At 54.2% G+C, this 26,050-nt stretch overlaps 1 protein-coding gene across 5 annotated transcripts in view; it reads left to right on the forward strand.

The window, feature by feature from the left end:
- NPHP4 (nephrocystin 4) overlaps nucleotides 1-26,050 on the forward strand; it is a 103,481-nt gene that overhangs the window by 23,270 nt on the left and 54,161 nt on the right. For 3 of the 5 annotated variants that reach the window (XM_064494131.1, XM_064494130.1, XM_064494132.1), the window contains exons 6-11: nucleotides 601-665; nucleotides 2,686-2,841; nucleotides 9,703-9,839; nucleotides 11,195-11,376; nucleotides 12,418-12,544; nucleotides 21,372-21,554. In XM_064494131.1, the coding sequence (XP_064350201.1) occupies nucleotides 601-665; nucleotides 2,686-2,841; nucleotides 9,703-9,839; nucleotides 11,195-11,376; nucleotides 12,418-12,544; nucleotides 21,372-21,554 (850 nt within the window). Of the gene's footprint in view, nucleotides 1-600; nucleotides 666-2,685; nucleotides 2,842-9,702; nucleotides 9,840-11,194; nucleotides 11,377-12,417; nucleotides 12,545-21,371; nucleotides 21,555-26,050 lie in introns of those variants that run through there. The other 2 variants (XM_064494133.1, XM_064494134.1) reach the window with 2 other exon arrangements.

The raw sequence follows: 26,050 nt of genomic DNA on the forward strand, positions 1-26,050 counted from the left end.
TGCTGGGTGCTGGGCTCTGTCGTGTGAGGAGCCGGCCGTGCCCAGGTGGGTAGGATGCTGTGTGGTCATTTCAGCCACGACGGCATTTGCCCTGTCCCGGTGACCAGGGCTTCTCAACCTCGGCTCTGCTGACACCTGGGGCTGGTAAGCCCTTGCTGCGGGGCTGTCCTGTGCAGTGTGGGGTGCCTTGCAGCGCCCCTCCCTCTGCCCATTAGATGCCAGTAGCCCCCTTCCTGCCCAGCGGTGACAGCCAGAAACGTCTCCAGACTATAACAAATGTCCCGAGGCGGGCAGAGTCATCCCTGGTTGAGAACCACCGCTTGAGATACACAACTGTGGAGACGCCTCAAACATACTTTTCCTGGGACATTTCAGAGCATCACCGGTTCCCCCAGTGTTGATTCCTAGCACCGGGGTTCTCGGGCTGCACTGGGGGCTGCTGTCTGTGTGGCGCTCTCCTCAGCTGTCTCTGTTTCTGCAGGAGGGTCGAGAAAGCCCTAGGAGGTGTGGTGCTTGGGCCCCCGTGTGCTTTCCTTCCGAGAAGCATCGCGGATGCTTGGTGGCTCAGCGCGCGAGGCAGACGCCCGTCTTGTTTTGCAGGTTGAGACTATATCACGGCAGCCCCAGAGCCCTCCTGCACCCGCTTCTCCAGGACCCCATCGAACGTAAGAGACAGGCCGGGCCGGGCCCGGGTCCCCTCCCCGCCTCCCGCCCCACACTGTCCTCTGCAGCCCCTGCCTGTCTTATAACTCCCCCAGGGATGGGCCATCACCAGCTTGGCTATGTTGTCAATAGATTGGGGGAATGTGTATCAGGGGCTTGGACTGTTGACCTGATTTAAAGACTGAAACACTAGCCCGGGAGGAGGGTGTGGCTTTGAGAGGACGGCCCGTGGGAGACAGGTGTTTGCTGTCCATCACCAGTCCCTGGCTGTCACCAGACACCTTTGAAGTCCATGGGTCATCTCCAACACGGCAAGGCTGTCCAGTGCTGCCTGACAGGAGGGACGTTCTGCAGGAGCACCTGCCACGAGCGGCCCCGCGGCTGAGTGGCCTGCCTAGGGCAGACAGGGAGCGGCCGCGGTGCTGCTGGGATGTCTCCCCCAAGCAGCCCTGGTGCCGGCTGGGAGGGACGTGGGCCCCCTCCGGCTGCTGGCCTCCCCAGGAAGCTACCGGGCAGGAGGGGTTCACAGGCCATCTCAGAGGCCCAGCGTGGGGCCCTGGGCTGGCCCTGGGGGACGGGGTGGGGGCAGGCAGTGGAGGCAGGTCTATTTGGGGGGTGACTTTCTGTCCCTTTGAGGTGTCTCCCAGGTTCCGTGGTGGAACTTTGTGTCTGCCACCCAGCCGGCCTTACCAGTTCAGGCCTACCCCACCCCTTCCACTCCCTGCTGACTTGGGTGAAAATCTCATGATAGAGGATCAATCAGCCAGAAACTTAAATGTTTTTTAATGAGGGCACTGGGGACTGAACCCAGGACCTCGTGCATGCTAAGCATGCGCTCTACCACCCACCCCCTGCAGAAACTTAATTTTATTGATAAAGACTGGCTTTTAGATTATTTCTCAGTTGAATGTAATTATTAATTTGTCAGCGTTTCCCCTCCGGAAGCATCCTGGAGTCAGCACCTTCTGAACAGCATGCGCAGCCGCACATGGTCCTCGGTTCTGGGCGCTGGTGGGGGGTGTGCGGGGCCGTGGGCATGTGAAGGGGGCCTGAGGAGGAACTGCCCTGAGGACCTTGGCTCATCTTCTCAAGGGACATTTCCAAAAATTTAGGGGCATTTTTCTTGAGTGGGTAATGCTGCCATGCGGTTCAGAACTCAGAAAGTGCTGCATGGAGGAAAAGGCTCGGAGCGAGGGCAGTCCCCTCAGCGCACCGCAGGGGCACACCGAGTTCTTTTCTTACGAAATCACACGGTATGCCTCAGGAGGTGGGGAGGCCCCTGTCAGAGCAAGAAATCAAGCACAGCAAGGTGGGCCATCTGGTGGGAGTGTGCTGCGGGCGTGTCTGCGGTCCTGTGGGGCTGGGAGTACCCCTTCCTGCGCTGGCCTCTGTGATGCCCTTCACTCTGCCTCCCCGAGTGCTGTGTCTGAGCGCCTCCCTTCCTCTGGGACGCGGTCCCTCCTCCCACCTCCCCCAGCACGTCCTCTGAAACTTTCCTTGGGGTCCGGATCCCGTTCTCCTGAGTATCGTGGGTGTCGGCGTGCCACGGCGAAGAGCAGCCCCTCCTGGAGGACAGGGCTCTGTCTGCGTGGCTGCTGTCTGCCTTCCCCCCGCCCCCGGCCCATAGCCTCGTCCTGCTCGTTGTGGGGCCTGATGGAAGCAGGGCTGAGACTGGAAGGGAGGCAGCCTCCGGTCCAGCATGCCTTCTGGGTCCCTCGGAACCCGGGAGCAGGCGTTGCCTGGCCCTCACTGCTGTGGGGGAGGAGGTCAGCGGGAGAGATTTTCTCACGTTGGCGTGAAAACAGGTGTCTCTTTCGCTGCAAGTTTACCAAGAGAGTTGTTAGGGATGGATTCTTTTCCTCTTTGGCTGAACTAACAGAGAAACTCCCTGGTCTCCCCAGAAAAAGGCTTTTCTTTTCCGTGGGGTTTCTGTGTGGGGTGCCCAGTTTCTGGTCTGGTTTGACCAAAGGTGCCTTGGTTCCAGCTGAGACAGAGAAGGCGAGAAGGTTTTTTCTCCCCCAGAAAACAGGCACATGACCCTCATCGAGAACTGCAGCCTGCAGTACACGCTGAGGCCGCACCCCGCCCTGGAACCCGTGTTCCACCTGCTCCCTGAGAACCTGCTGGCGTCTGGGCTGCAGCCGATACCCGGGCTCCTTCCTGCCCACGGAGAAGCCGGTAAGGGCCGCTCTGTTTCTGTCCGCTGGGTGAGGGTCTGTCAGTTCCCTGTCAGACCTTGCAGGAATTGGGTTGTGCACTGGCCAGGCATCCCCAGCGAACGGCCTGGTGGTAGTTGTAGGGGAGGTGGGGGAGGTGGGGTAGGTGGAGGGGGAACAGGAGAAGGACAGAGAGGAGGAGGGAGGGGGAGGGGGAGGGGAGGGGACGCATGGCGGCAGTGCTGTCTCTGCCTCACATCCCTCCAGTCAGCTCTGTCTTCCTCCTCGGGAAGTGCTTCCATAGGGCCGCCGTTCGTGTCTGACGACCGTGCCAGGAAGACCTCTGTTGCTGGACCTTGTCTTTACTGGACCCGGATCAGTGCCTTGATTATTGCTATTTTTTAATTGGGGTAAAATAGACATAACATAAAGTGTATGATTTTAACTGTTTTACAGCGTGCAGTTCATTGGCATTAAGGATGTTCACCATCCGTCTGCAGAACGTTTTCATCTTCCCGAGCTGAAACGCTGTCCCCATTAAACACCATACCCCATTCTCCCCTCCCCCAGCCCCCGGCCCCCACCCTTCTCCACTCTGTCCCTGTGAAGGGACTCTCCAGGGACCTCGCAGAGGTGGAATCCTACAGTTTTGGTCCTTTTGTGACTGGTCTGTTTCACTCGGCGTGATGTCCTCAAGCTTCCTCTGTGCTGCTGCCCGAGTTGGAATGTCCTCCTTTGGAGGGCGGAGTGGTGCCCCAGGGTGCGGATGGACTGCACTGCCTGTCCGTGGACACTCGGGCCGTTCTGCCTTTCCACTGTGCGTGAAGCTGCTTGCTCTGTTGGAGCTGAAACTCAGGTGCAAGGCTCAGGGCTGTGTCCTGGTGTGCTTTAGAAGTCGGTTCTCCTGGTGAGTGTGTGCTAACCCTTCCCAGCCACGTGAGCGCTGCGGGGGTCGCTCTGCTCTTGGGTCCTGCTGACGGGCCTCACCTCTCAGCCTTGTGCTCTTCCTGGGCACTGTTAGGGGCTTTTCGTCTGGCCGTCTGGAAGAGTGCAGAAGGGAGCACGCCGGCCTTCCCCACCTGGCGCTGCTGGGCCCTCTTGTCTCGGTGGGCTGGCTCCCTGCTCCCGTCCAGGTGTGAGCAGCTGGGGAGGAAAGCTTTGAGGTGCTGAGTGTTTGGTTCAGAACAGAAACCCTCAGGACCGAGAAGAGAAGGCAGATGCTCAGCCCCAGGCGGAGTGTGGTTGTCTCGGTAATGATGTCCCTGGGTGTTCCGGGCCAGCTGGGGCGCAGACCTTGTTATCTGAGTTCAAGAATTCCTGGGCCGGTGGTTGTCACCATCACAAGGTCACTGTTTCTCCAGCGTCTCAGAAAGAGACGATGATACACGGGAAGTGATAAATTAACTGTGAACAGGGGCAATTCCCAGGGGTCCCGGGATTAGATCTGCCCTGGGCCTCTGAGCTCTAAGTCCCCAGTGTCCTGTGTAGGGGGTGTTATGCCTCTGTAACGTGCCTGTGTTCTCCCAAGAGGAAGGAGGAGGCAGAGTCACGAGGAGGCAGAGAGAGAGCCTCATGGTTTTGCTGTTGGGACTGATGAAGAGAATGTGCAGGCCTGAGTCCAGATCTGAGCCCCCGCCCACTGATCAGGGAGGCCCTGTGGGTACCGCTCCAATTGCGTGGCTATTAGGAGCCTAGATGCGCCTGCATGGAAGTCAGCTTCTGTGGCTCTCTCCCACCTGGGTTTCTGGGTATTTAAACAGAATGTTCTTGGGGCCTGAATGTGTCCATCACTTTGTGACTTGCCAGTGGGAGTCAGCAGAACTGCACATAAAACATTACAATACACATGCGTGGCTCAGACCTGCTTCTGCGTCCCTCCTGGAGGTGAGGGAGACGCCCAGGCGCCCAGACAGGCCCTGTTTTGTTCTGTGTCTCACGTCGGACGGGGATGTCTGGGGGTCGTGTTACAGAGAGGAGTTCTGAGTTAAAGGAGCACGATTTCGGGTCCTGGTCCTGAAGTTTGTGTTTTCAGAAGTGGCCGGTCGCTGGGACACTTAAGGGATGCGGTGGTGCCAAAGGACAGTTTACATTGTTGCTGTTTAAAGACAAAGGACCAGAGACTGGCAGGAGGGGTGGGTGGAGGGCACTCCCTTCCCACCGGCAGGAGCCCGGGAGATGCGCTCGCTCTTCAAGGGGAGAAGGGAGCACACGCAGCCTCCCTGCAATTCCCGAGACCACCCGGGGGCCCGCGGATATGCGGGGGCCACGCTGGCGGCTGCACGGCCTCGCAGGCACCGAGCCCGCTTCCCGACAGTGGTCATTGTCTCCGTTGTAAATTCTGCCCAGGATCTTACAGGCTGTTGTGGCTCACTCTTGAAAGAGAGTTTCATTGCTGGATTATGTTTTCTAGCCCTGACGGCTCCGGCGGGAACTGGTGCTGGCTTCGGGGTGGGAGTCACGGGTCTGACTTGAGGAGGGTTTGGTTTTATTTCAGTGCCTGTTGGGGTGTGGACGTTTGTTCACTTGTAAATGCCACAGTGTGGGAGGAGTGAGCTGTTTTCAATTCAGGCGCTGACTGAGGTCATTGCAGGTTCACAACACGGTCTTAACAAGCAGTGGGGCAGCGCAGTCCAGGGACCCCCTCCCTGTCTCCCCCAAACTGGGCGCATCACAGCCGGGACCCTGACGGCGACCCAGCCTGTGGTCTCCCGTCCATCTCCCCACTTTGATTCGCACTCATTGCGTGAGGATTGAATTTTTAAGTCATTTACAAGCTAAGAATGACTGGGCAGTTTTTCCTTGAGCAGCTTCTTGGACAAGGCCACAGTTTAAAATGACACACTCTTTATTCAATAAATACAGGAAAACTAAAAGTTTTCCCTTCCAGCCTCACTCCCCAGAGAAAACCAGTGCTAACAGCTTGTGTATAGCTTTTATATACTCGTTGATTCATTCATTCGTTTGTTGTTGTTTGTTGTTGTAGAGCGGATGCCGTGAGCCCCGGGGCTCCTGGTGCAGAGTCGGTCCATCTCCCGGGACGAGTGTGGGCGAGGGCAGACCGCAGGTCTAACCATGGGCACCCCAGGCAGGAGCAGGGGTTTCAGAGTAAATGTGGACCAGCTCAAGGTCACAGCCATTCCTGCCTAAGTTGCTCCCAAATCACGTTTTCATTCTGCTGCCGTTGCAGTCTTCTCCTTGTCTTGTGAGGTGCCCTCTGGTGCTTGAGCTATCTCAGCTGGAGATCTGTGTCCCAGGAGGCTGCGGCTGGCGTGACCTCCTCGGGCATCTGGGGCTACTTCCAGGCGCTTCCCTGAAGGATGTCCCTGGGAAGGGGTTCTTGCTTGTTAAAAGCGCCAGCAACGCCCGTTTTCTCTGCAGCACATCTGTGGGAGTCTCAGAAGAGAACGGATCACTGTGAAGGGGTTCATCTTCCCGCAGGGGCAGTGCCGTTGTTGGCAACTGCATCTCCACCCAGAGACTTGGCAACAGTCAGTGGAAGCAGGACCCAGTTGCAGAGCACAAGGGACGAGAGTCCTCCACCCTGGGAGGTCAACGCTGCTGGGGCAGCTGGTGTCCTGGCCACTGATGCTGGTCAGCTGAATGAATGAATAAATGAATGAATGAATGACAATTTCAGGTGGTCAAACTGCTCCGTGGGTGATGCTGGATGTTTGGGGAAGAGCCCTGAGGCCGGCGGTGGTGAGGGCCGGCTCCGCTCCCGGCCCCGTATGACTCGGGGGTCTCCTGACCTGTCCAGGCCTCTGCCATTGCTGCCTCCTCTGTAAACTGCGGACATTAGCAGGATCTGCCCGAGAGACGAGTTTGGGGAGCAAATGGGATGGGTGGGTAAAGCACAGCCCCGGGAACACAGGAGGAGCCCAGCCACGTGAGCTGGTGTGCCTCCGTCGGGAAGGTTCTGCCTTAAGTTGAGCCGAGGAGGCTCCTCTGACCCGGGGACCCGGTGGCTGCCCTCCGCCGCGGAGCGTCCAGGAGGTCTGATCCGTCTCCTGTTGGAGGGCGCGTAGGGACATTCATTTCCCGTTTGTGCTTTTGTAGCAAACAGGACTTGACGTTAGGGAAGGTGAGCGGGTAACGGGCAGGGGAGTCCGTTCGGGGTCCGGTGTTTTTGCTGCTCAGCTCAGGAGTCAGGGAAGAGGGTGCCGGACGCAGCCAGTGTGTTCTCCCCAGTGTGCTCCGTGGGCATGCCCCTGGGCTGCTCTCTGGCCCGGGGACGAGCGGGTGGGCTGTCCTGGGGGGCCCGGCTCCCCGGGCTGTGATGGAAGCCTGGTCGGTGTGGGGGCAGGGTGAGGTGGTCCTGATGGCGTCAAGGCTGCGTGTGGGGTGGGGGAGGAGCTGAGGGGGGTCTCACTAGGGGTACAGGGAGCCTGCCCCTCCCCCCGCCCCCGTGACTGCCCGTAGAGACCTGGACCGCTTGACTTTGACCACCTGTTCTGGCCAACAGTGTACCTGTGACCCAGAGCAGAGGGATTACTTGGTAACCAGCAAATGAGCCCATCTGGGCTTTAAAGCAGTGAGCATGTGCCAGGGACGGGGCGTGCGGCTCAGGGTCCCGGAAAAAGGCAGAGGTCGTGTGTCGAAAACACCGAAATCCCTCAGGGAGATGTGTCCCTGTTTGCCCTGTGTTGCAGACACACGAATTAACTTGCAGAATAAAAAGTATGGAGTCTGCAAAAGTAAGGGGATGACAAGCACCCTTTTTGGCCCCCCAGCCCGCTTCCCTCTCCTCCCCCTGCACACTCTGCTCGCTCTCGGGCCGGCGTCTGGGGCTCCTCGGGGTCCCTGAGGCCTTCTGCCTGTGTTCCCTGATACCCTGCGGGAACCGTCTGGGGCCTCGGGCTTCCTGCCTCTGTGGTGGGGGAGGCGGACCCCTCAGCCTTGCCCACCTGTCCCTCTCCCCGTCTCTCCGCGGGAGGCTCCCAGTTCCGCGTGTGCTTTAGACGCTCGCTTGACCCTTTCAAGGAAGGTTGCATTTTCCATATTTCTGCACTTTAAAAAATCTGTGGTAAAATAGACATACCCTAAAATGGGCTGTTCCACCTGTTTTTAAGCCTGCATTTCTGTAGGGTTGAGCACACGCACGTCATTGTGGGACCCTCCAACTCCAGAACGTTCTCATCCTACAGAACGAAACTCTGAACCTTAAATGCTGACCCCCAGGCCCCCCGCCCCCAGCCGCCTCCATTCCACTCTCTGTCTCTGAATTTGAGGACCTCAGGTACCTCGGGTAAATGGAATCGTACAGTGCTTGTCTTTTTGTGGCTGGCCCGTCTCACTCAGCATGAAGTCCTCGGAGTTTATCCACGTTGTAACAGCTGCCAGAATTTCCTTCCTTTCTTGAGGTTGGATGATGCGCTGTTGTGTGGTTGGACCGCATTTTGTTCCCCTGCTCATCTGTCGGTGGACACTGGTTGTTCCCACCTTCTGGCTTCTGTGAGTCATGATACTTGCGCTTTTAATTGGTTCCGATTCAGCAACTGACCTGTTTTAAACACTTAAAAAGTATGACAGGAGTACATAAACTTTCTCAGAGGTATCAAACCTAATGCGTATTTGTGATGGGAAGATATAGAAAACTATGAAGAAGGAAATAAACAATCCGTGATTACTATCTGCAGATACACACGTATGCATGTAAATGCGTATATTGTAGATAAAAATTGTCGCCAAATGGACTAATACACAGTTTTGTATGTTGTCCTTTCCACCTGCAATATCATGACTATTTTTCGATCATTAAATTATCTTTGACGATATGATTTTTGTTCTCATTTTGAATGAACAGTGGATTAACTTTCTCCTCCTCTTGCACAGTTGGTGGCTTCTTATTTTTGTCTGTTGTGAATAACGTTCTAGTGAGTATTCTTGCCCTGAAAGCGCCACTTCCATGGTGGATTGTTCCACTAAATAGGTTCAAAGGTGGCATCACGGGGACAGAAGGTAGGCAGGGATATTTTTAAGACTCCTGATACTTACAGAGGTGAAGAGGAGATTGCCTCTTAGCTGTGCTGATGTGTAAGCTTCCAGCAGGACAGTGTGCTTTTCACTGTAGTTTCATCAGCACTGAGTCTTACGTCAGTTGAATGTTTTTTTTAAACTTTGGAATTGGCTTTTAAAATCTAAGACCGTGTACCTGAATATTTAAATAGTCATAAGAATTTAGAAAGAGACAGAGAGGCAGATCCAGAAAGATGACGATGATGGGGATGCAGGAGGCAGAACCCCGGGGGCTGTGTCTGCAGGGAAGCCGCTGGCCTTGCCCTTTTCTGCCTGTGTCGGCCTTTGCTCCAGAGCCTGTGGAGAAGGCCTCTCCAAACAGACGAGACTCTGCCCTCTCATGGCCGAGTCTCCACGCACCTGCTCGGCGCAGGCGCTGGGCTCGATGCCGGGGGTCGTTGTCCCTTTCTGTCCCCATGGAGCGCTCAGCCGGGCGCATGTCTGCAGGGGCGGGACCTTCCTCTCGGGGCGCCAGCCCGGCCGGTGTTTCTGCTCATCACTGGGCCGTGTGCATGCGAATTCCTGCACGCTTCCAGATGGTTCAGGGCAAACGCGGAGCAGGGACAGCTGACACCGTGGGCTGTGCTCTTGCTGGAGAAGCTGAGTGTTGGGACCAGCTGTCCCTCCGTGTCTGGCAGCCCGTGTGCTCTGGGTGGTAAGGTCTGCTCCTGGAGCAGGTTTGGGGTAGAATATGGACCCGGAACCGAATTTGCACTTGTCTGATGAGTTTCGCGTCTGGGTCTGAACTGAACTGGGCTCTGTTTGAGAGTTCTGTCTGGGCAATGCCCGCGGCCCGGACCTGGGGGGATGAGAGGACCCTTGGGTGGCTGTTTCCGCGGGTCCTCCATCTCTGCCTCTCGTTGTCCAGGGGACGCCCTCCGAAAGCCTCGCCTTCAGAAGCCTCTCACGTGGTACCTGGACGACTTGTTCTTCACGCTCTACCCCTCCCTCGAGAAGTTCGAAGAGGAGCTCCTGGAGCTGCTGATCGGCGACCACTGCCGGGAGGTACAGTCTGGGGTCGGGGCCCCTCGTCTGAGCCGCGGAGGTGCCCGCGGCCGGCAGAGCTGGGGACGCTGCCGGCCTCCTGAGCCGCCGAGGTGGGCGGTGCAGCCGCTGTGACGCCCGTGGTCCTGCCTTTTCCTCTTTGCGGCTCAACAGGGACACTCGAGCCACTGTCTTAACCTTGATGCTGACGGAGTCGCTGTTATCCCGAGACATTAACCAACATCAGCTTCGACGCAACTTAGTCAGTCCTCACTTCAGCGTGAATTAACCTCCCAGTAGCGTAGGGAAACCGTAAAGTAATGTGCATTTACAAAGGACATTTTCAGGGTGTCTGTGGTCTTTAACCTGCGCTTCTGAGGACGGTGCCCATCCTGGTGGCCTGTGAAGTCCGCAGGTTATTAATTACACACACACTCCCACGAGCGAGACAGACTTGGAGGTGTTCTCCGTCCGTTCTTGAAAATGCAGCTCCGTGTGACGGGGCCTCATGTGGAGCAGACTCCGAGCAGAGGGGCGCAGGGCAGCAGAGCACGCTTCCTTCCTGCTCGGGGGCTGCTGCCCGAGGCCGGAGGTGTTTAAGAGCATCGCTGTTGAATTTTATATGTTCCCATAAAAGTCACTTTACTGTGTTTTTACTGTCTTTGTACGTCTGGTCCTGTCCAGCGGGCGGAGACTTGCTTGTCTCCATCCTTTTCTTTTCATTACTCAAAGACTAATGGGCTGAATTGAGGTCCGTTCAGCATGATTAATGGGCCATGAAGAAAATGTGAAAATTCAGGGATCATCTTGCAACAATCACATAATTTAATCAACAGTAATGGCCTGGAGGAGTATCCTTGCTCATTTGTTAGGGCGTCTGTGCATTTTTTTTGGTAAGATGAAACACTTTAATATCCAGTGCCCACTTTGGGGCAGATTCCATTTTTATTGGTTTATGACTTACTGCCTAAGTATGCTTCCTCTTCCTGCGGCCCCTTCCGCCCCACGTCTCCAGTGTCCGAGTTGGGGGAGGGCAGAGGCATTGCAGCTTGCCGGCTTCAGCCCCCAGGTGCTTCTGTCACAGCCTGCCCTTGACTCTGGGGATACCGGGCTCCTGCACCTTGACGCCCCAGGTCCTGCCGGAGGAGCCCCTGGTTGCTAGCTTGCTGCGTGTTGAGACTTATAGCTCAACCCTGGAAACCTAGAGCAGGAGTTGGGTGATTCAGGCGTCTAAGGGGCGTGTCACCCTGCAGGGTCGTGCTGGTGAGAGGACCCCGGGCTACCTGAAAACACCCGAGGGCCGGCCGTTCTGATCGGACTGTGCCCTCTAGGCTCCACCTGCGCGGGCCTTACTCTGCGCTGCGTGCTCTCCCCAGGCGGACGGCCCGCTGGACGGCAGTGCCCTGGAGATCCTGGAGCGGCGCCTGCGTGTGGGCGTGCACAACGGGCTGGGCTTCGTGCAGAGGCCGCAGGTCCTGGTGCTGGTGCCCGAGATGGAGGTGGCCTTGACGCGCTCTGCCAGCTTCAGCCGCAAAGTGGGCTCTTCTTCGAAGGCCAGGTATTTATTTTTGGCAGCGTCCCAAGTCCCAGCCCATGTGGAGCCCGGAGGTGTGGGTGGGCACCTACCTGGGGTCACAGTGGAAGGAGGTTGTTCTTTTTTTTTTTCTTCAGTTTTCAGTTTTATTAGGTAGAACTGTTACAATTTGACTGCACATATGGAATATATTGTATGTAAATACATATACGTGATGTACTGCACATATTTAAAAATTTGCATATGCGTACTGTTCATTTTTCTAAGAACGTTTAGAGCTTTAGCTTTTTAAACTTACGTAGTTATCAAAGGAATAAAGCCAACCACAAAACAAGAATTAATTCAAAAAGATACATACACCCCACTATTAACAGCAACATTCTTTATATTGCCAAGCATCCTAAGTGCACGTCAATAGATGAATGGATAAAGCAGATGCAGCAGAGATGTGTAATGGAACACAACTCACCCGTAAGAAAGAAGGGTATTTTGCCATTTGCGGCCGGAAGGAGGTGGTTCTTGCACGTGAGGCGTGCGCTCACCCCCTGGGTCCTTCCCGGTGCCTTTGCTCCATTAGGAGCAGACCTCAGTGTTGTGAGCTTGGGACGATCCCCTTTTTGTGCTGACAGTTTGGCCTTGGCATGACTGGTGCCTCCAGCTGTGGAGACACGCTTTCCTCCAGATGTGCCCTGTGATCTGTTTCTCATGACGGAGAACCGGGGGCAGTAAGGTCTGTCACTCTGTCCGGTCCTGTGCTTCTCACAGCAGAATCAGAGACATCTCCCCGGGGCACCAGAGGCCGGCCCTGGAGGAGGGGGAGCCTCCAGGAGACTTCCATCCTCCAGACACGAATGCTGGCACTTTGGGAGGGAGTTGATTGTAGCATCTAAAAAAGGCTCTGCCTGGGGAATTACCTTGGGGGCCAGGCACACAGAAGAGGTGGGTGGCGTTGCTCTGGAGGGGACTCACTGCACCAGCAGTGCCTGGTGCCCCGGTCCCTGAGCGGATGAGCTGGGCGGCGGGAGCCACCGCCTGACCTGCCCCTTCCCTGTGTTCTTGGCCCAGCTCCGGGAACCAGGCTCTGGTTTTGAGAAGCCGCCTCCGACTCCCGGAGATGGTCCGTCACCCCGCGTTCGCCATCGTCTTCCAGCTGGAGTACGCGTTTAACAGCCCGGCGGGAGCGGACGGCAACGTGAGGCCCTCGGGTTGTTTCGGGTCCCTCCTGGCGTGGGCTCCGCACAGTCGCCATTGACATTTTTTCCCTTAAATAAGCTGTGCAGTCATTATTAGCAGCCCGGATAACGAGCGTGGAGTATGGTTGTAGGAAACACTTCCTAGCGATAGCTTTGCTGTGATCGTTTCCCCTCTTGACGGTGAGAGTGTGTTCTGCTGGCTGATGGGATAAATAGTTCAGGGGGCGTTGTGCATCCTAATGGCATTTATTCATAGTTATCAAATCAATATGTATTTTGAAAGATGAGGCCATTTGAATGTATTTTTCAAATGATAATAAGCACAGTAAAGCTTGAATCCGCACAAGAGGTGAATGTTTCCTGCAGTGGACTCTGGGTCTGTACCACAGCCGAGCGTGAGCGCTCACAGGATTCAGCCGTAGGAAGTGTAATAAAGAGGCGTCATGTACACTGTTGATCCAGGTTCTCTGGAAAACCAAAACATGCTACTCTCGAGATTCCATTTTTTTGTCTGAAAAAGCAGGTATCAATGTAACAAGTAAATTAAAAATTAAAAAGTAGGGGGAGAGGATGGCTCAGTGGTGGAGCATGTGTTTAGCATGCACGAGGTCCTAGGTTCAATCCCCAGCACCTCCACTAAAAATAAAATAAAATAAATAAAGAAATAAACCCAAGTACCGCCCCCCCCAAAGTAAAAATTTTAAAAAGGCCAAGACACCCTCCGTGGTGGTCAGTCTGCCTGCGTCACTGTGCAGCTGACAGAGGAGTGGAGGACCAAGAGCTGCCTTGGGGGGCCTTTGGAGGGAGAATGGGGTGCCGGGCAGTGATCTCCTGTGCCAGCGTGGCTGACCTCCGCAATGCCCGCACCTCAGGGCGTGTGACTCAGAGTCCCCATCAGGTGAGCGTCTCGGGGCAGGGATGCTGGTCAGCGCCGAGCACACGGTCAGCGTGGTTCTGCTGAAGCTGGCGTGCCCAGCTCTGCTTTTCTTTCTTTGTTACCAGGACTTTCGGCTAAAATGCTGATACACTTTTGGGTGGGATTTAAGCAGGAGGGATGGGGCTTCTGGGGCTGGCGGCCACCTTGAGGGGGATGTTAATGGGCTCGGGGGCAGCCTCAGCCCTGGGGAGGGCTGACACAGAGGGAGCCAGTGAAGGAGCTGTGTGGGGGCTCCATGTCACTCTCCACTTCTTTATGTTATGTGCCCTCCAGGATGGTAATTACAATTTGCTTGTTTTTTTTTAATTGTTCTTTTTTTAAAATTTATTTTTTCTACCTTTTTTGGGGGGGAGGTAATTAGGTTTATTTGTTTTTGTTTTTTAGTGGAGGTGCTGGGGATTGAATCCAGGACTCTGTGTGTGCTAGGCATGCACTCTACCACTGAGCTATACCCTCCCCACTAATTTGATCTTTATGCTGAAACGACTATGTCTAACATGACACAGTTATTACTGAACTCTTTTTTAAAAACATTTGTTTTACTAAATTTGGGAATTTTGGGGGGGGAATACTTACTTACTTACTGGGGATTGAACCCAGGACCTCATGCATGCTAAACAAACACTCTGCCACCAAGCTATACCCTCCCCCCGGTTTTGTAAGTCTTCACTGAAATGCTTCAGCACCGGCAGGTGGGTCCCATGCCTTGCTGCTCTGTGGAGCTCTTGGAGTGTGGCTGTGTAATAGCTCATCAGTTCTTTCTGATGTGGGGTTTATCTTAACACGGAATATTGGATTCCATTTTACCGTCATCAAGTGTACTTTCCTCAGCGTAATCTGGAAAGGAAATGTTCCGGGGCAAGAAGTGATTTTCCCCGCAAATTACTTGCCGCGTGGAACAGTGAAAATGGGTTAAGCATTCCTGGGGTGAACTCTGAATCAGGCACTCCCATCGCGGACAGGTCGCGTGGAGGTGAGAACAATGCTGGTGGTGCCGCGTGGGCCCTCTTCCCTCCCCCGGGAGCGTCCCCGGAGTTGGGAGGGGACGAGGCCCCAGGGGGTTTTTCTTTGTCTCCATCAGTTCAAGGTCCGGGCTCAGCCCTGGGAAGGGTGGGTTGCTGCCGCCCCTCTCGCCCCCCTCATAGACCATTACTGACAATTTACCTGCAAATTCCTCTCTCCCTTCTCGTTCCTTTAAAAACCTCTCTGATGGACGTTCTGGGCATAAACAGAGATGGTAAAGTGCACCCCGTGTAACTTCAGCAGTCGTCCACCTCATGGACTGTCCTGTTTTGTCCACACCCTCTCGCACAACCCATTTTGACTTATTTTGAAGCAAATTCCAGTCCTAATTGCGTCTTCTTTGTTACTGCACTTTTCAGCTCAGGATTTCTTTTGAGGCTTTCTGTCTCTTTATTGGTATTTCCATCTTGTTCACCCGTAGTTTTCTTGACTTTCTCCACATCTTCCTTTAGTTCTTTGAGTGTCTTTAAGACCTTAGTTTTAAGGTCTTTGTCCAGCACACCCGCCCTTAGTGGCTTTCAGGGCCAGTTGCTGTTGACTGCGGTTTTCTTTTGAATGGGCCGCTCTCTTCTGTTTCTCTGCGTGTCTTGTGATTTTGTTGTTCAGCACTGATGTCTCTGGGCGGATTAGCAGCCAGAGGTGTAAACTTAACCACGTTGACCACAAGTTACCGTCCAGTTCTTGCCCTGTCCCCAGAGTTCCAAAATAATCACATCAGACGGTCCTGCCCGTGCAGGTGTCGTCCGGGTGGGGCTCCTGGCGCCTCCCGCTCTGCCATCCTCCCAGAGCCCCTCCTGACTTTTGGAAGGAGGCTGTTCTTCGTCTCCATCACTTCTTTGTTTAGCTCAGTTCTGCCCGGTTCCAGGTCTCATCCACTGCGGGCCTTCAAACCGGCTGCGGTTTGGTTTTGGCCCAGGAGTTGAAGGTGTGCTGAGCCTCACATCTCCGACTTCAGTGCCTCAGTTGGTGTTTCCCGCAGCGAAGCAGCTCCCCTTTGATTCAGTGATGTGAGCCCCAGCACGCCGCCCGGCGGTGCCTCGTGTCGCCCTGTCGGTGCTGGTTCCTTGGGGAGAAGGAGGAAATGGCTTCCCCTCCAGGCCCAGGCCGTGGCTGTGGCTCCTTCTGCTCTGTAGACGCACAGGTCTCTGGTTAAACATGGAGCTGGGTTCCTCTTCTATTTCTTCTAGAGGCACGACTGGGGACAGTGGGCTGCCACAGGCAAAGGTGCTTCTGTAACTGTCCCCTCCTTCTAAACCTTGTCAGGTTTTCACTTTGGGAAACAGCTGAAGATTTATTCCTGAGGGTGGTTCCTGACCCCGCCTCGGGGAGTGGTCTGGAGGACTCCCCCTCCCGGTTACTAGTTTGGTGACTGCCCGGCACGTTGGTCCGTGGTCCTGTGTTCGGCAGCGCCCTTCCTTCCCTCTTGCGGTGCGTCCTCTGTAGTCTCGCTTCTCGCTCTAGCAGCGTGCCCCCTTGTGGGCCCCTGACCTCCTGTGGAATCAGAATGACGCGGATGCCTCCCACGCGGGGAGCGAGGCAGGGAGTCATCCTGGGAGCGGGGAGCAGGAACCTGCGCGGTGCTGAGCTGTCTTTGTGTGCACATACACGCCTCTGTAGGTGTCAGTGGAGACTGACGGTTACTGGGAACAGAAACTGGGTTCAGTCCAGCTGAACAGAAGGTGGCTCTGCTGGCTCTTCCATCTGGCAAGTCGAGGAGGGGTCTGGTCCCCAGGATGTCAGGGGCTCAGGTGATAGTTTTGTTCTTGAAGCGAAGCTTACCTGTGGTGACCTAGACGGACGTCTGCTAACTGCGTGAGTCCTGATTAATGGGTCACCGTGTCACCGCCACTGCAGTACAGATGCAGAACCAGATCCAGAAGTCCCCTCCTGTCCCCTCCAGTCCATTCCCACCCCCTATTGGCAACTGCTGGTGGGGTTTTTATCTTTAGAAACTTCCTTAATTTCCAGTGACTGCTTAAGAAATGACCACAAATTGGATGGATCAGGACGACAGACCTCTGGAGGCCAGAGATCTGAAGCCAGGCTCCCTGGGCTGGAGACAAGGTGGGGGCAGGGCCGTGCCCCTTCTGGAGGCTGTAGGGGAGGCTCCTTCCTGCCTCTTCCAGCTCCTGGGGCTGCACGGTCCTTGGCTGTGGCCGCATCCCCGTGCCCCCAGTCTTCAAGGCCGGCATCGTCACATCTCTTCTGCTCCATCCTGGCTGCGCCTGCTCCTCTGTCTGTCTCCAGCCCCCTCTGCCTTCCGCCTGTAAGGACACTCGGGATTGTTCAGGGCTCATACAGATGGTCCGGGAGGGTCTTTCCTGCCCACGATCCTCTGCTGAATCCCATCTGAGAAGACCCCTTTACCTGATAAAGTCATACTTGGCAAGTTCTGGGGACCAGGACCTGGTGTCTCTGGGGACCGTCGCTCAGCCCACGGCAGCCGCAGGTCGGTTCTGCCTGTTTCTGCACTCACCTGCGTGGAGTAGCGCAGACCACGTGCGGGCGCCTGCATCGCTCTCGTCCAGCGGAGCGGTGTGCACGTTCGCGCCTGTGGTCGTTCGTTTTATTGCTGAGTTTTCTGTCCTGTGCCTGTTTCTTCACTTTCCTGAGGGTGGGCCTTTCCAGTTTGTGAGTGAAGCACTCCCGGGCAGGCCCTTTTGTGGACGTGTGTTTTCTCTCTCTGGGAGACGCCATGGAACAGGGCTGCTGGGTCTCTGCACAGATAGGCACGTGCTTTCTCGGGATGCCGGCTTGTCCAGAGCGGCGGCACCGGCTCGGCTGCGAGCCTGCTGTCCCCGCGTGCTCACCGCGCCTGGCTTTGCTGGTGGGTTACCGTTGGCCGCTCTCAGGGCTGTGGCTGCGGCTCTCATGTGCGTCTCCCGGGTGCCCAGTGCTGCCGCGCTCCTGTCCGGGGCTTGCTGGCCGCTGCTAGCCTGCCCTGCCGTGTGGCCGCCGCCTCGCTGGGGTGTCTATCTTCTCCTGGGCGTGGGTGGGAGTTTCTTTCATGTATTTTGGATCTAAGTCCTTTGTGGGATGGGTGGACTATGACTGTTTTTCAGTTTCTGGCTTGCCTTTTCGTTTTCTTAGCATTGGTTTTTGTTTAAAAAAAAGGCAGAGTAGGACTTTATTTCTTTAAAAACTTGCAGACAAGTTGCAGAAACAGAAAGAACCCCGGTCGAGTCTTGGTCTAGATTCACTCACTGTTGACATTTGCCCCATTTGCTTCGTTTGCATTTACTTCCTCACGTTTCTGCCCCCCTCCCTCCCTGCGCGTGTGTGTGGGGGTGTGGGTGTGGGGTGTGTGTGTGGGTGTGTGTGTGTGTGTGTGGGTGTGTGTGTGTAGGTGTGTGTGTAGACTCACACACGTGTTTTTTCTGAACCATTTGAGAGTAAATTGCAGACACCACGCTCACATGCCTCTGTGTGTGTTTCTCAATAACAGGGTCCCCTGTGAAAGCACCGTGAGGGGCCACCTCAGGTCACTCAGCATCGGGTCCGTGCCCCCCTCTCCCCGCCGTGTTCCAGTTCTGCCCGTCTGTCCCGCCGTGTCCTCTGCACTCCTGTCCAGTCCAGGACCCAGTGCAGGATCACACGGCGTCAGTTCCAGGGTCACACCCGGAACAGTTCCACAGCCTTTCTTCGTTTTTAATGATTATATTTTTTTATACCGTAGTCTCTCTTCTTTAAAAAGTGTTTTAGAAAAACAACAAAAAACAGATTTTAAACAATTTAAAAATGAAAAAAACAAACAAAAAAGTGTTTTAGAAAGAAAGTTCCTATTTAGGATTCGTCCATGTTTCCTCCTGGTGGGGTCAGTTTGTACATCCCCGCCGGAACGCCGGGAGTGAGGCATGTCCCCAGGGTCTCACGGGGGCTGTGGTGCCCCTCTGTGCCTCACTGGCCTGGTTAATTTTGATCCTCTGGTCAGGTGCTGTGTGATGTCTCCACTGTCGAGTTCCCGTTTTCCTCCTTGCAACTAATCGGCAAACTGTGGGGAGCTCCTCACCCCAGGGTCCCCCTAGATCGGCGTCCGTGGCTGCCGCCCCCGTCGGAGTGGAGATTTCCAGCTCCAGCCCTCCCTCCACCACTGCCTCCTGTCCAGGACCCTCCCTTCTCCCCCGCGGGTGGGCGGGTGGACTGATTCGGCCACTGAGTCCGTGCTGATGTGGGTGTTTTTAAAATTTCCGCCCCTACTCAGTCTGGTGTTCAGATTGCCCCGTGTGTAGCCAGAGTCCCTTCAGGCTGTGTCCTCGTGATGTCCTCCCCCGCGGCGTCCTCCCCCGTGTTTTGTCTTCTGAGCATTTCCTTACTTTCTGGCTCGGGAGGCTCCAGCCCTGGGGTCAGCTGCGTCTGTGAGGAGCTGTGGTGTCCCACCCCTTCCTTTTTCTAAAACTCTTTTTATTTTAGGAAAGGTTAGACTTACAGAAAAGCTGTGCAGATAGTGCGGAGAGATCCCATGGACCGTCCCAGGCTCCCTGCCGTTAGCGTCGTTGGTATGCATGTCTCCTGTTGTGCTGTTACCACCCGAAGTCCAGACGGGTCGAATCCCCTCACCTGATGTCCTTGTCTGCCCCGGGACCCCATCCAGGACCCCGGCGCGGGCTCCTCTGGACTGTGACAGTTTCTCAGACCTCCTTGGCTTTGATGAGCCCTGGTTCTCTGTAAAGGGGGACGTGTTAGAGTCTGGGTCTGGGCTCTGGGACTGGCTTTGTTTCTACGCCCCCTCAGTGGACAGCACTGGGACACTTCACATGTGGAAACGCACATGCACGTACGTGCGCACATGTCGGGACACGTGCGCTCACATCCTTACACACACACGCACGCATGGACACACATCTGGGCCGCGTGCACGGCTCGGGAACCGGGTTGTTGCTGAGCCCCATCCACCCGGCAGGGCTCCCTGGGTCTCACCTCCGCGTCCGCACCTCTCCTTCCACTGGGAACCCTGGCTTCCAGCACCATCAGCACAGCCACTCGGATGCCCAGTCCTAGAACACATCTACAGTAATGTCAGACTGGCTTCATTCGTGCCGCTATGAAAAACAGACCTACTGCAAAGGGTTCAGGGTGCGTTCGCTGCCGGCACCGAGGGGCGTGGCCAGAGAGGGGTCCTGGGTCTCTCGGCTTCGCCCCTCCTGTTGGTCGGGCTGTTCATTTGAACACAAGTCGGGCCCTTCTGTCCCTGTTTGCTTTCAGTTTTGTAGCTATTTCCCCACCCATCCTTACTGATTTCATTTCATTTCCTTTTTTTAATATACAGAACACAAATACGGTTTTAAAAGTCAAAGCTCCGCCAAAAAGTGACCTGAGAGAAGCGTGCTGGTGGGAGCCGGCTCTGCTGCTCCAGGCCCCTCCCTCCTGGGCTGCTTTTTGCAAAGATAGCAGGTGTGTGGTGTTGTCTCTGCTCCACTTTGTACACAGAGGGAGCAGACTTGTGCACGTGCGGCCTCGCACTTTGCTATTCTCACGGCGCCAGCACAGCCTGGCCGTCCCCGGCATCCACGGAGCGCCCCTCACTCCTTTCTCCAGCTGCACGTGCTCCACCGTGGGCTGCAGTTTAGTCCCTTGGGTACTTGGATGGTTTCCAGCATCCTGCAGCTGTGCGTGATGCTGAGGCGGGTGGTCTTGTGCGCGTGCACTTCCGTGCTGTGGGAGGCGTGTCTTCAGGGCGAGTTCCCGGGAGTGGGCTTGCTGGATCGGAGGGTAGACGTGTGCATTGTTTTGTTAGACGCTGTCCAGGTTCTCCAGAGGGGTTGCTCGGTGCCCTGCACTCACTGGCGGTGTTTGGGGGACCTCTTTCCCCACGGGCCCCCCCGTGGTTGCCTCGTCAAGGGTTTGAACTCTGCTGATCCGACGGGTGGGTAGTGGTGTCACAGGGGTGTGATTTACATTTCTCTGACCATCAGTGAGGCTGAATGTGTTCTCGTGTGTGACGAGTCTACTCATGTCTTTTGTCCATTTTCCGGGAGCGTCCTTGCACCTGCTCATCGGATGTTCAGAGTTCGTTGTACACAGAGGGCACTCTCTCTCTTTATCTGAGACATGACTGCAGGGTCCCCTCCCGGTTTGTCCTTTGTCTTTTTGTGCGCCTTGTCCCTGGCTTTTCTGGACCAGACATCTTAGTCATCTTAGTCTGCTCTTTGTAACAAAATGCCGTATACTGAGTGACTTAAACAGCAAACAGCAGACGTCTGCCCCCTGAGGCTCTGGGGGTTGAGGCCCAGGTTGCCTGTGCAGACCGCACCGCCCGGAGGTTGTGCTGGGAGAATGTGTGCTGATAGCCCCGCACTGCGTACCCTCGTGTGCTCTTCATTGCTTCCCAGGGCCTCTGGTCACTGACGCACAGCGCCGCCCCTCGTGTTTCACTAACAGGTCTGGGTGGGTGTTGGGTGTTGGCCAGGTGCAGAGTGCTCACAGACCTGCAGGGAGATCCTGCGGGGAGAGGAGGAGTCACACGGGTGGCGCTGGGGCCTGGTTAGGCCGGCGGGGTCTCAGGACAGGAGGCTGGCTTCCCTGCCCTCCTGAGCCACTGATGCGATGCCGCGTGCCCCTCCTGTGACGGTTCCTTCTCTCGCAAGAGGGACTGACTGTCCCCGGCCTTGCTGCGCTGCTCTGTAGTGGGATTTTACCAGGAAAGCCCTGTTGATTTCCCCCCACTCACGTGGGCTTTGTGATGACTCCTGACCGATGTGCTTTTTAATATGTTTTTTGGCCGGGGGTGGTGATTAGATTTACTTGTTGATTTATGTTTGGAGGCGGTCCTGGGGTTTGAACCCAGGACCTCGTGTGTGCTAAGCATGCACTCTGCTACCGAGCTACACCCTCCCCGCCGTGACTGACGTGCTTTGTTTCTGTTCTAGGCGACCTTGGCCACCTCCTTGTCCAACCTGGCGTGTATGCACACGGTCCGCTGGGCGGTCTGGAGCCCCGCGCTGGAGGCCAGCTCTGGGAGGGCGATGCTACCTCTGCAGGGTGGGGTCCGGCCCAGCCCCTCACACTGTCTGGTCTATAAGGTGCCCCCCGCCAGCATGAGCTCCGAAGAGGTAAATTGATAGATACTCTGTAAGTATGATCGTTTTTTAGGACCTTCTAGCAAGTTCACGCATGTTCAAAACCAGAAGCTCACAGATTTGCAGATGTTTCATGAGCACTATTTTTTCATGTCATGTATTTGCCTTTGAAAAACAAGTGTGTTCGGTGGGGAGGGTGTAGCTCAGTGGTAGAGCGCATGCTTAGCATTCACGAGGTCCTGGGTTCAGTCCCCACGACCTCCATTAAAAAAAACCAAACCTAATTACCCACCCAAACCACCCCTCTCAAAACCAAAAAAATGGGTGTTTTCGCTGAGACATGGTCGCCTGTGGACTTACCAAGGCTGATTTTTCTGGGGTCTTATGATGCCTCTGCTTACATGTCAGCCTCTCAAGGTGACCCGCGGGGCCTGTGACTCTTACTTGTACACACGGTACCACGAGACCCACTTCTGTGCTGTGTGTCTTTTTAAAAAGCCCTCTGGGGGGAAGTGGGCTTAGCTCAGCATGCATGAGGTCCCGGGTTCAATTTCTAGTATCTCCATTGGAAAAAAACCTAAAAAATAAAATAAGTTAAAAAAAAAAGCCCTCTGGAACGGTGTGGTGCCCCGGGGGGAGGCCGCACCTCGTGTGCACAGGTGCTGGGGTGGGGCTGGGTGGTCGGCGTCGAGCCCGGGCTGATCTTTGTGGCTCATCACTCACGCCTGCTGGACCTCGACTCTGTCTTGCTGTGTCCAGAGGGGAAGGACCAAAGCAGGGTTTAAAAAAAAAACCCCATTTTTGAAATGAAGCTTTTCTGAAGCCCAGTATAAAAAGTTAATAAAAGTGGGGCAGGGCCACTGGAAGTGTGTGTGTGAGGCGTCTCCCCCGGCCTCCCCTGGCCCATTGGTGGCCTTGCCAGGCAGGTAGCAGTGATCCCCGGCTGCCACAGACACCGTGCCGATGTCCCAAGTCCTTCCTGACGCCGATGTGTCCTGGCAGGACTTCTGCCGGGCACGTTGTTGATGCCCTGCTCACCTTCCTGAATCGTGCCCGTCCTGTCTCAGCAGTGCGACTGGGAGCCTTTTAGCACTCGACTGTCCCATTTTTCTTAGGTAAAGGGACCATGCCTGCTGCTTCAGTGTGTCACCTGGGTGCTGACGCTAGTGGCAGATGTTATTTCCAGTGTCATTATTTATGATTTGGATTATGCTTAGGGGACCTGAAGAAAGGGGCAGCTGATGGTGCAGCTTCTCTTATTATGAGGAATGGCCCTCATTAGGGGACCGCACTCTGCTGCCTTCCTACGTGGTCTGGTTGGAGCCCTTATTATAAACTCGCCATTGGAAATCCTGAAACCATGGCCGTTCTCTCTCTTCCTCTCTCTATATGTGAATAAATACTTACTCTGTTTAAGGTTAGCCTTCTCAGGCCACTACATCTCCTTCACTCTTTAAGTGTGTCAGCTGTATTGGAGCAAAGGTGTTGTGAAGGTCTGACTGTCTTAAGGACAAATAGATCACATACCACCATTCTTTCAAGGGATATCACTTCTAATCAAGGTTTCCCAAACTCAGCACTCTCAGCGCTTTGGGCCAGATGATCCCCTGCTGTGGGGTCTGTCCCGGGCGTTGGAGGGTGTCCAGCACCCCTGGCCTCTGCTCACCAGATGCCACCAGCACCCCCTGACTCTGACAGCCTGTGTGTGTGCAGACACTGCTGAATGTGTTCTTCTCAGGGCAGAACCACCCCCGGGTGAGGTCCATGACTCTCAGCAGATTTAATTACCTAAAATCACCCACCACCACTGGCCGCAAACTTGATTCAGTGTCCTGCTCTCTAAAAGCACTCCTCTGGATCTTCCTGTGTGCCCTGCCTTGCACAGCAGTGCTGGCATCGCCAAGTCAGAGGGGTGGACACCGAGGTGAGCCTAGTCTCTGCCCGTGTCCCAGTCACTTCTTTGTCTCATTCATTCAGTGAATTTTTATTGAGCACCAGTATCTACTTTAGGAAAAGTCTAATCCCAGGGAACTTAAAGTCGAGTGGGCATGACGGACATTAATCAAAGGGAAAAAAATACATATTATCAACACCCCATAAATTTTTGCTAAGAAAATTTGAGGGTTTATGTTACATGGTGATTATATCTGTGTCATTTACTATGAAAGTAAGCAGTATATTATAATTATATATTTTTTCCTAAACAACTGTAGTCTTCCCTTGAGCAAATAATTCACTTAAAAAATAAGTATCTCCAGAGGCAGCCACTTTCCATTCTTAGCTGTGACATGTGGCATTTACTTTGTTTTCTAAATATTATGCTTCTACTGCTATTTCTTAGTTTATCAATTTTGGAAATTTTATACTGACTTGTAGTCGTGATAGCTGAGAACTTTAGCTCTTTTGTACAGTGCTGCACTTAAAGGGAATCCCACTCTGTCCCCGCCAAGCCTGGCCTTGGATTCAGGCGCTGTCACCAGAGGTGTGCAGCAGCATGGGGTCCGGCCAGAGGATTGGAGAGGGAGCCCCAGGAAACTGGAAAGATCTGGGGCGGCCTGGGGAGGGAGGGGCTTGGAAAGCACCCCGTCAAGTTGTTCAGGAAATGCGGAGGTGACCCCCAGCGTCACGTGCCTGAATCTGACCCCGAATGGCGTATCACGGACTTGGAGAACTGGACGACGGGTGGAGCGCCGCCCAGTCCCAGAGCTGCCCGCCGGGCGGACCACGTGCAGGGGGGCTCCGAGTAGCACTCACAGGCTTTGAAGGGGGAACTGGTGTTGAAACCACAGCCCAAGGAGGCTGCTTGGAAACGGACTGGAACTCAACTGGGTTGATTCCTGACTAAACAAAAATAGTAACATTCTCCGTAGGATTTAAATGAGACTCAGAGTCTTGTACTGTTTTATTCAGAGTGTCCATGATACAGTCTAAACTTAATTGACAGACGAAGAACCAGGAAAATCTCAACGTAAGGGAAAAGACACCCAGCAGACAGCAACGCTGAGACGACATGAGTGTCGGAGTGATGAGATGAAGACTCTCAAGCAGGCCCTGTGAAGATGCTCTGGTAAATCAGAGCAAACCCTCTTGAAACAAATGGAAAGACACAAAGTCTCAGCAGAGACAGAAGGAAATTTTAGAACTGAAAAATAAAATTGCCAAAATAAAATATTCACTAGATGGGCTCAATAGCGGAGTGCAGATGACAGAAGAAACAGTCTGTGAACTTGAAGAAACGTCACTAGAGTTTATCCAGCCTGAACCACAGAGAGAAAAATGATTGCGAGATAATGCACGAACCCCTGTGCTGTCAGAGTCCCAGCAGAGAGAAATAATGCAGTGAAAAAAAAATTTGAAGAAATAATGGCTGAAAACTTCTCAAATTTGGTGAAAGACTTAAACCTACAGACTGAAGAGGTTCAGTGGACCTGGAGATAAATGCAAAGAAATCCACGCGGAGACCCAGCCTAATCGCACTGCTGAAAAGTAAAGACAGAGCCTTAAAGGCGGCCGTAGAAGAGTGGTGCAGAGCTTACAAAGACACGATCATTTGCATGCTTGTGGGCTTCTCAGCAGGAACCACAGAGGCTGAAGGGAGACAGAGCAACACTCGAAAAGCAGTAACGGAAAGACCCCAAAATCGAGAGTTCTGAATCCAGCAAAAGCCCTGCGGGAATGAGGGTGGAATAAAGACATTCCCAGATGAACGAGAACTAAGAGAATTCATTGGCAGCAGACATGCTCTAAGAGATAGCGAAGGAATTTCTTCAGACAGAAGAGAAATGATATCACACGGAAACTTGGCACAGCGGGAATGAAGAGAGAGCAACAGAAGCGATGAATACAGTACAGCATCCTCCTCTTTCTGGGTTCTTTAAAACATATTTGATGGTTGGAGCGAAAATTACAACACTGTCTGGGTTTTTAAGGATCCTTAAGCTTTGTGGGTGTAATAGGTAAGACAACTATAATGTGAAGGGGGAGGGTAAAGAGACCTGCACGGTGATCAGGTTTCCACAGCCACCTGATGTAATAAAGCACAGATTTTGAGTAGATTGTGGAAAGCTAAATATTTACCTTGTAAACACAAGAACAATTGCTAAAAATAAGACTGTAAAGAAACTCAATAGACAAAGTGGAATAATTCAAAATAAGGCAGGAAAAGGGAAACAGGAATGAAAAACAGAAGGAGCACATTATAAAATGATAGTCCTGGATCCAAACACGCCAGTAATTACGTGAAATGCAAATGGTCTGAGCACACCAACTTCAGGACAGAAATTGCCAGGTGGCATAAAAATCCAGGGTCCAACTATATGCTGTCCACCAGGAACTCACTTCAAGTATAATGATGCAGTAAGTTAAAACAGAAGGATGGAAAAATACGCAGACACGAATCAAAAGAAAACCGAAGTAGCTATATTAATACCAGACAAAGCAGACTTTGGAGCAAAGGAAATTTCTAGGAATTGAGAGAGGTGTTCATATGATAAAAGAGTCAATTCACCAAAAGGACTTGCAATCCTAAA

Source organism: Camelus dromedarius, chromosome 14, assembly GCF_036321535.1.
Source record: "Camelus dromedarius isolate mCamDro1 chromosome 14, mCamDro1.pat, whole genome shotgun sequence".
In the NCBI taxonomy this organism is placed as follows: Eukaryota; Metazoa; Chordata; class Mammalia; order Artiodactyla; family Camelidae; genus Camelus; species Camelus dromedarius.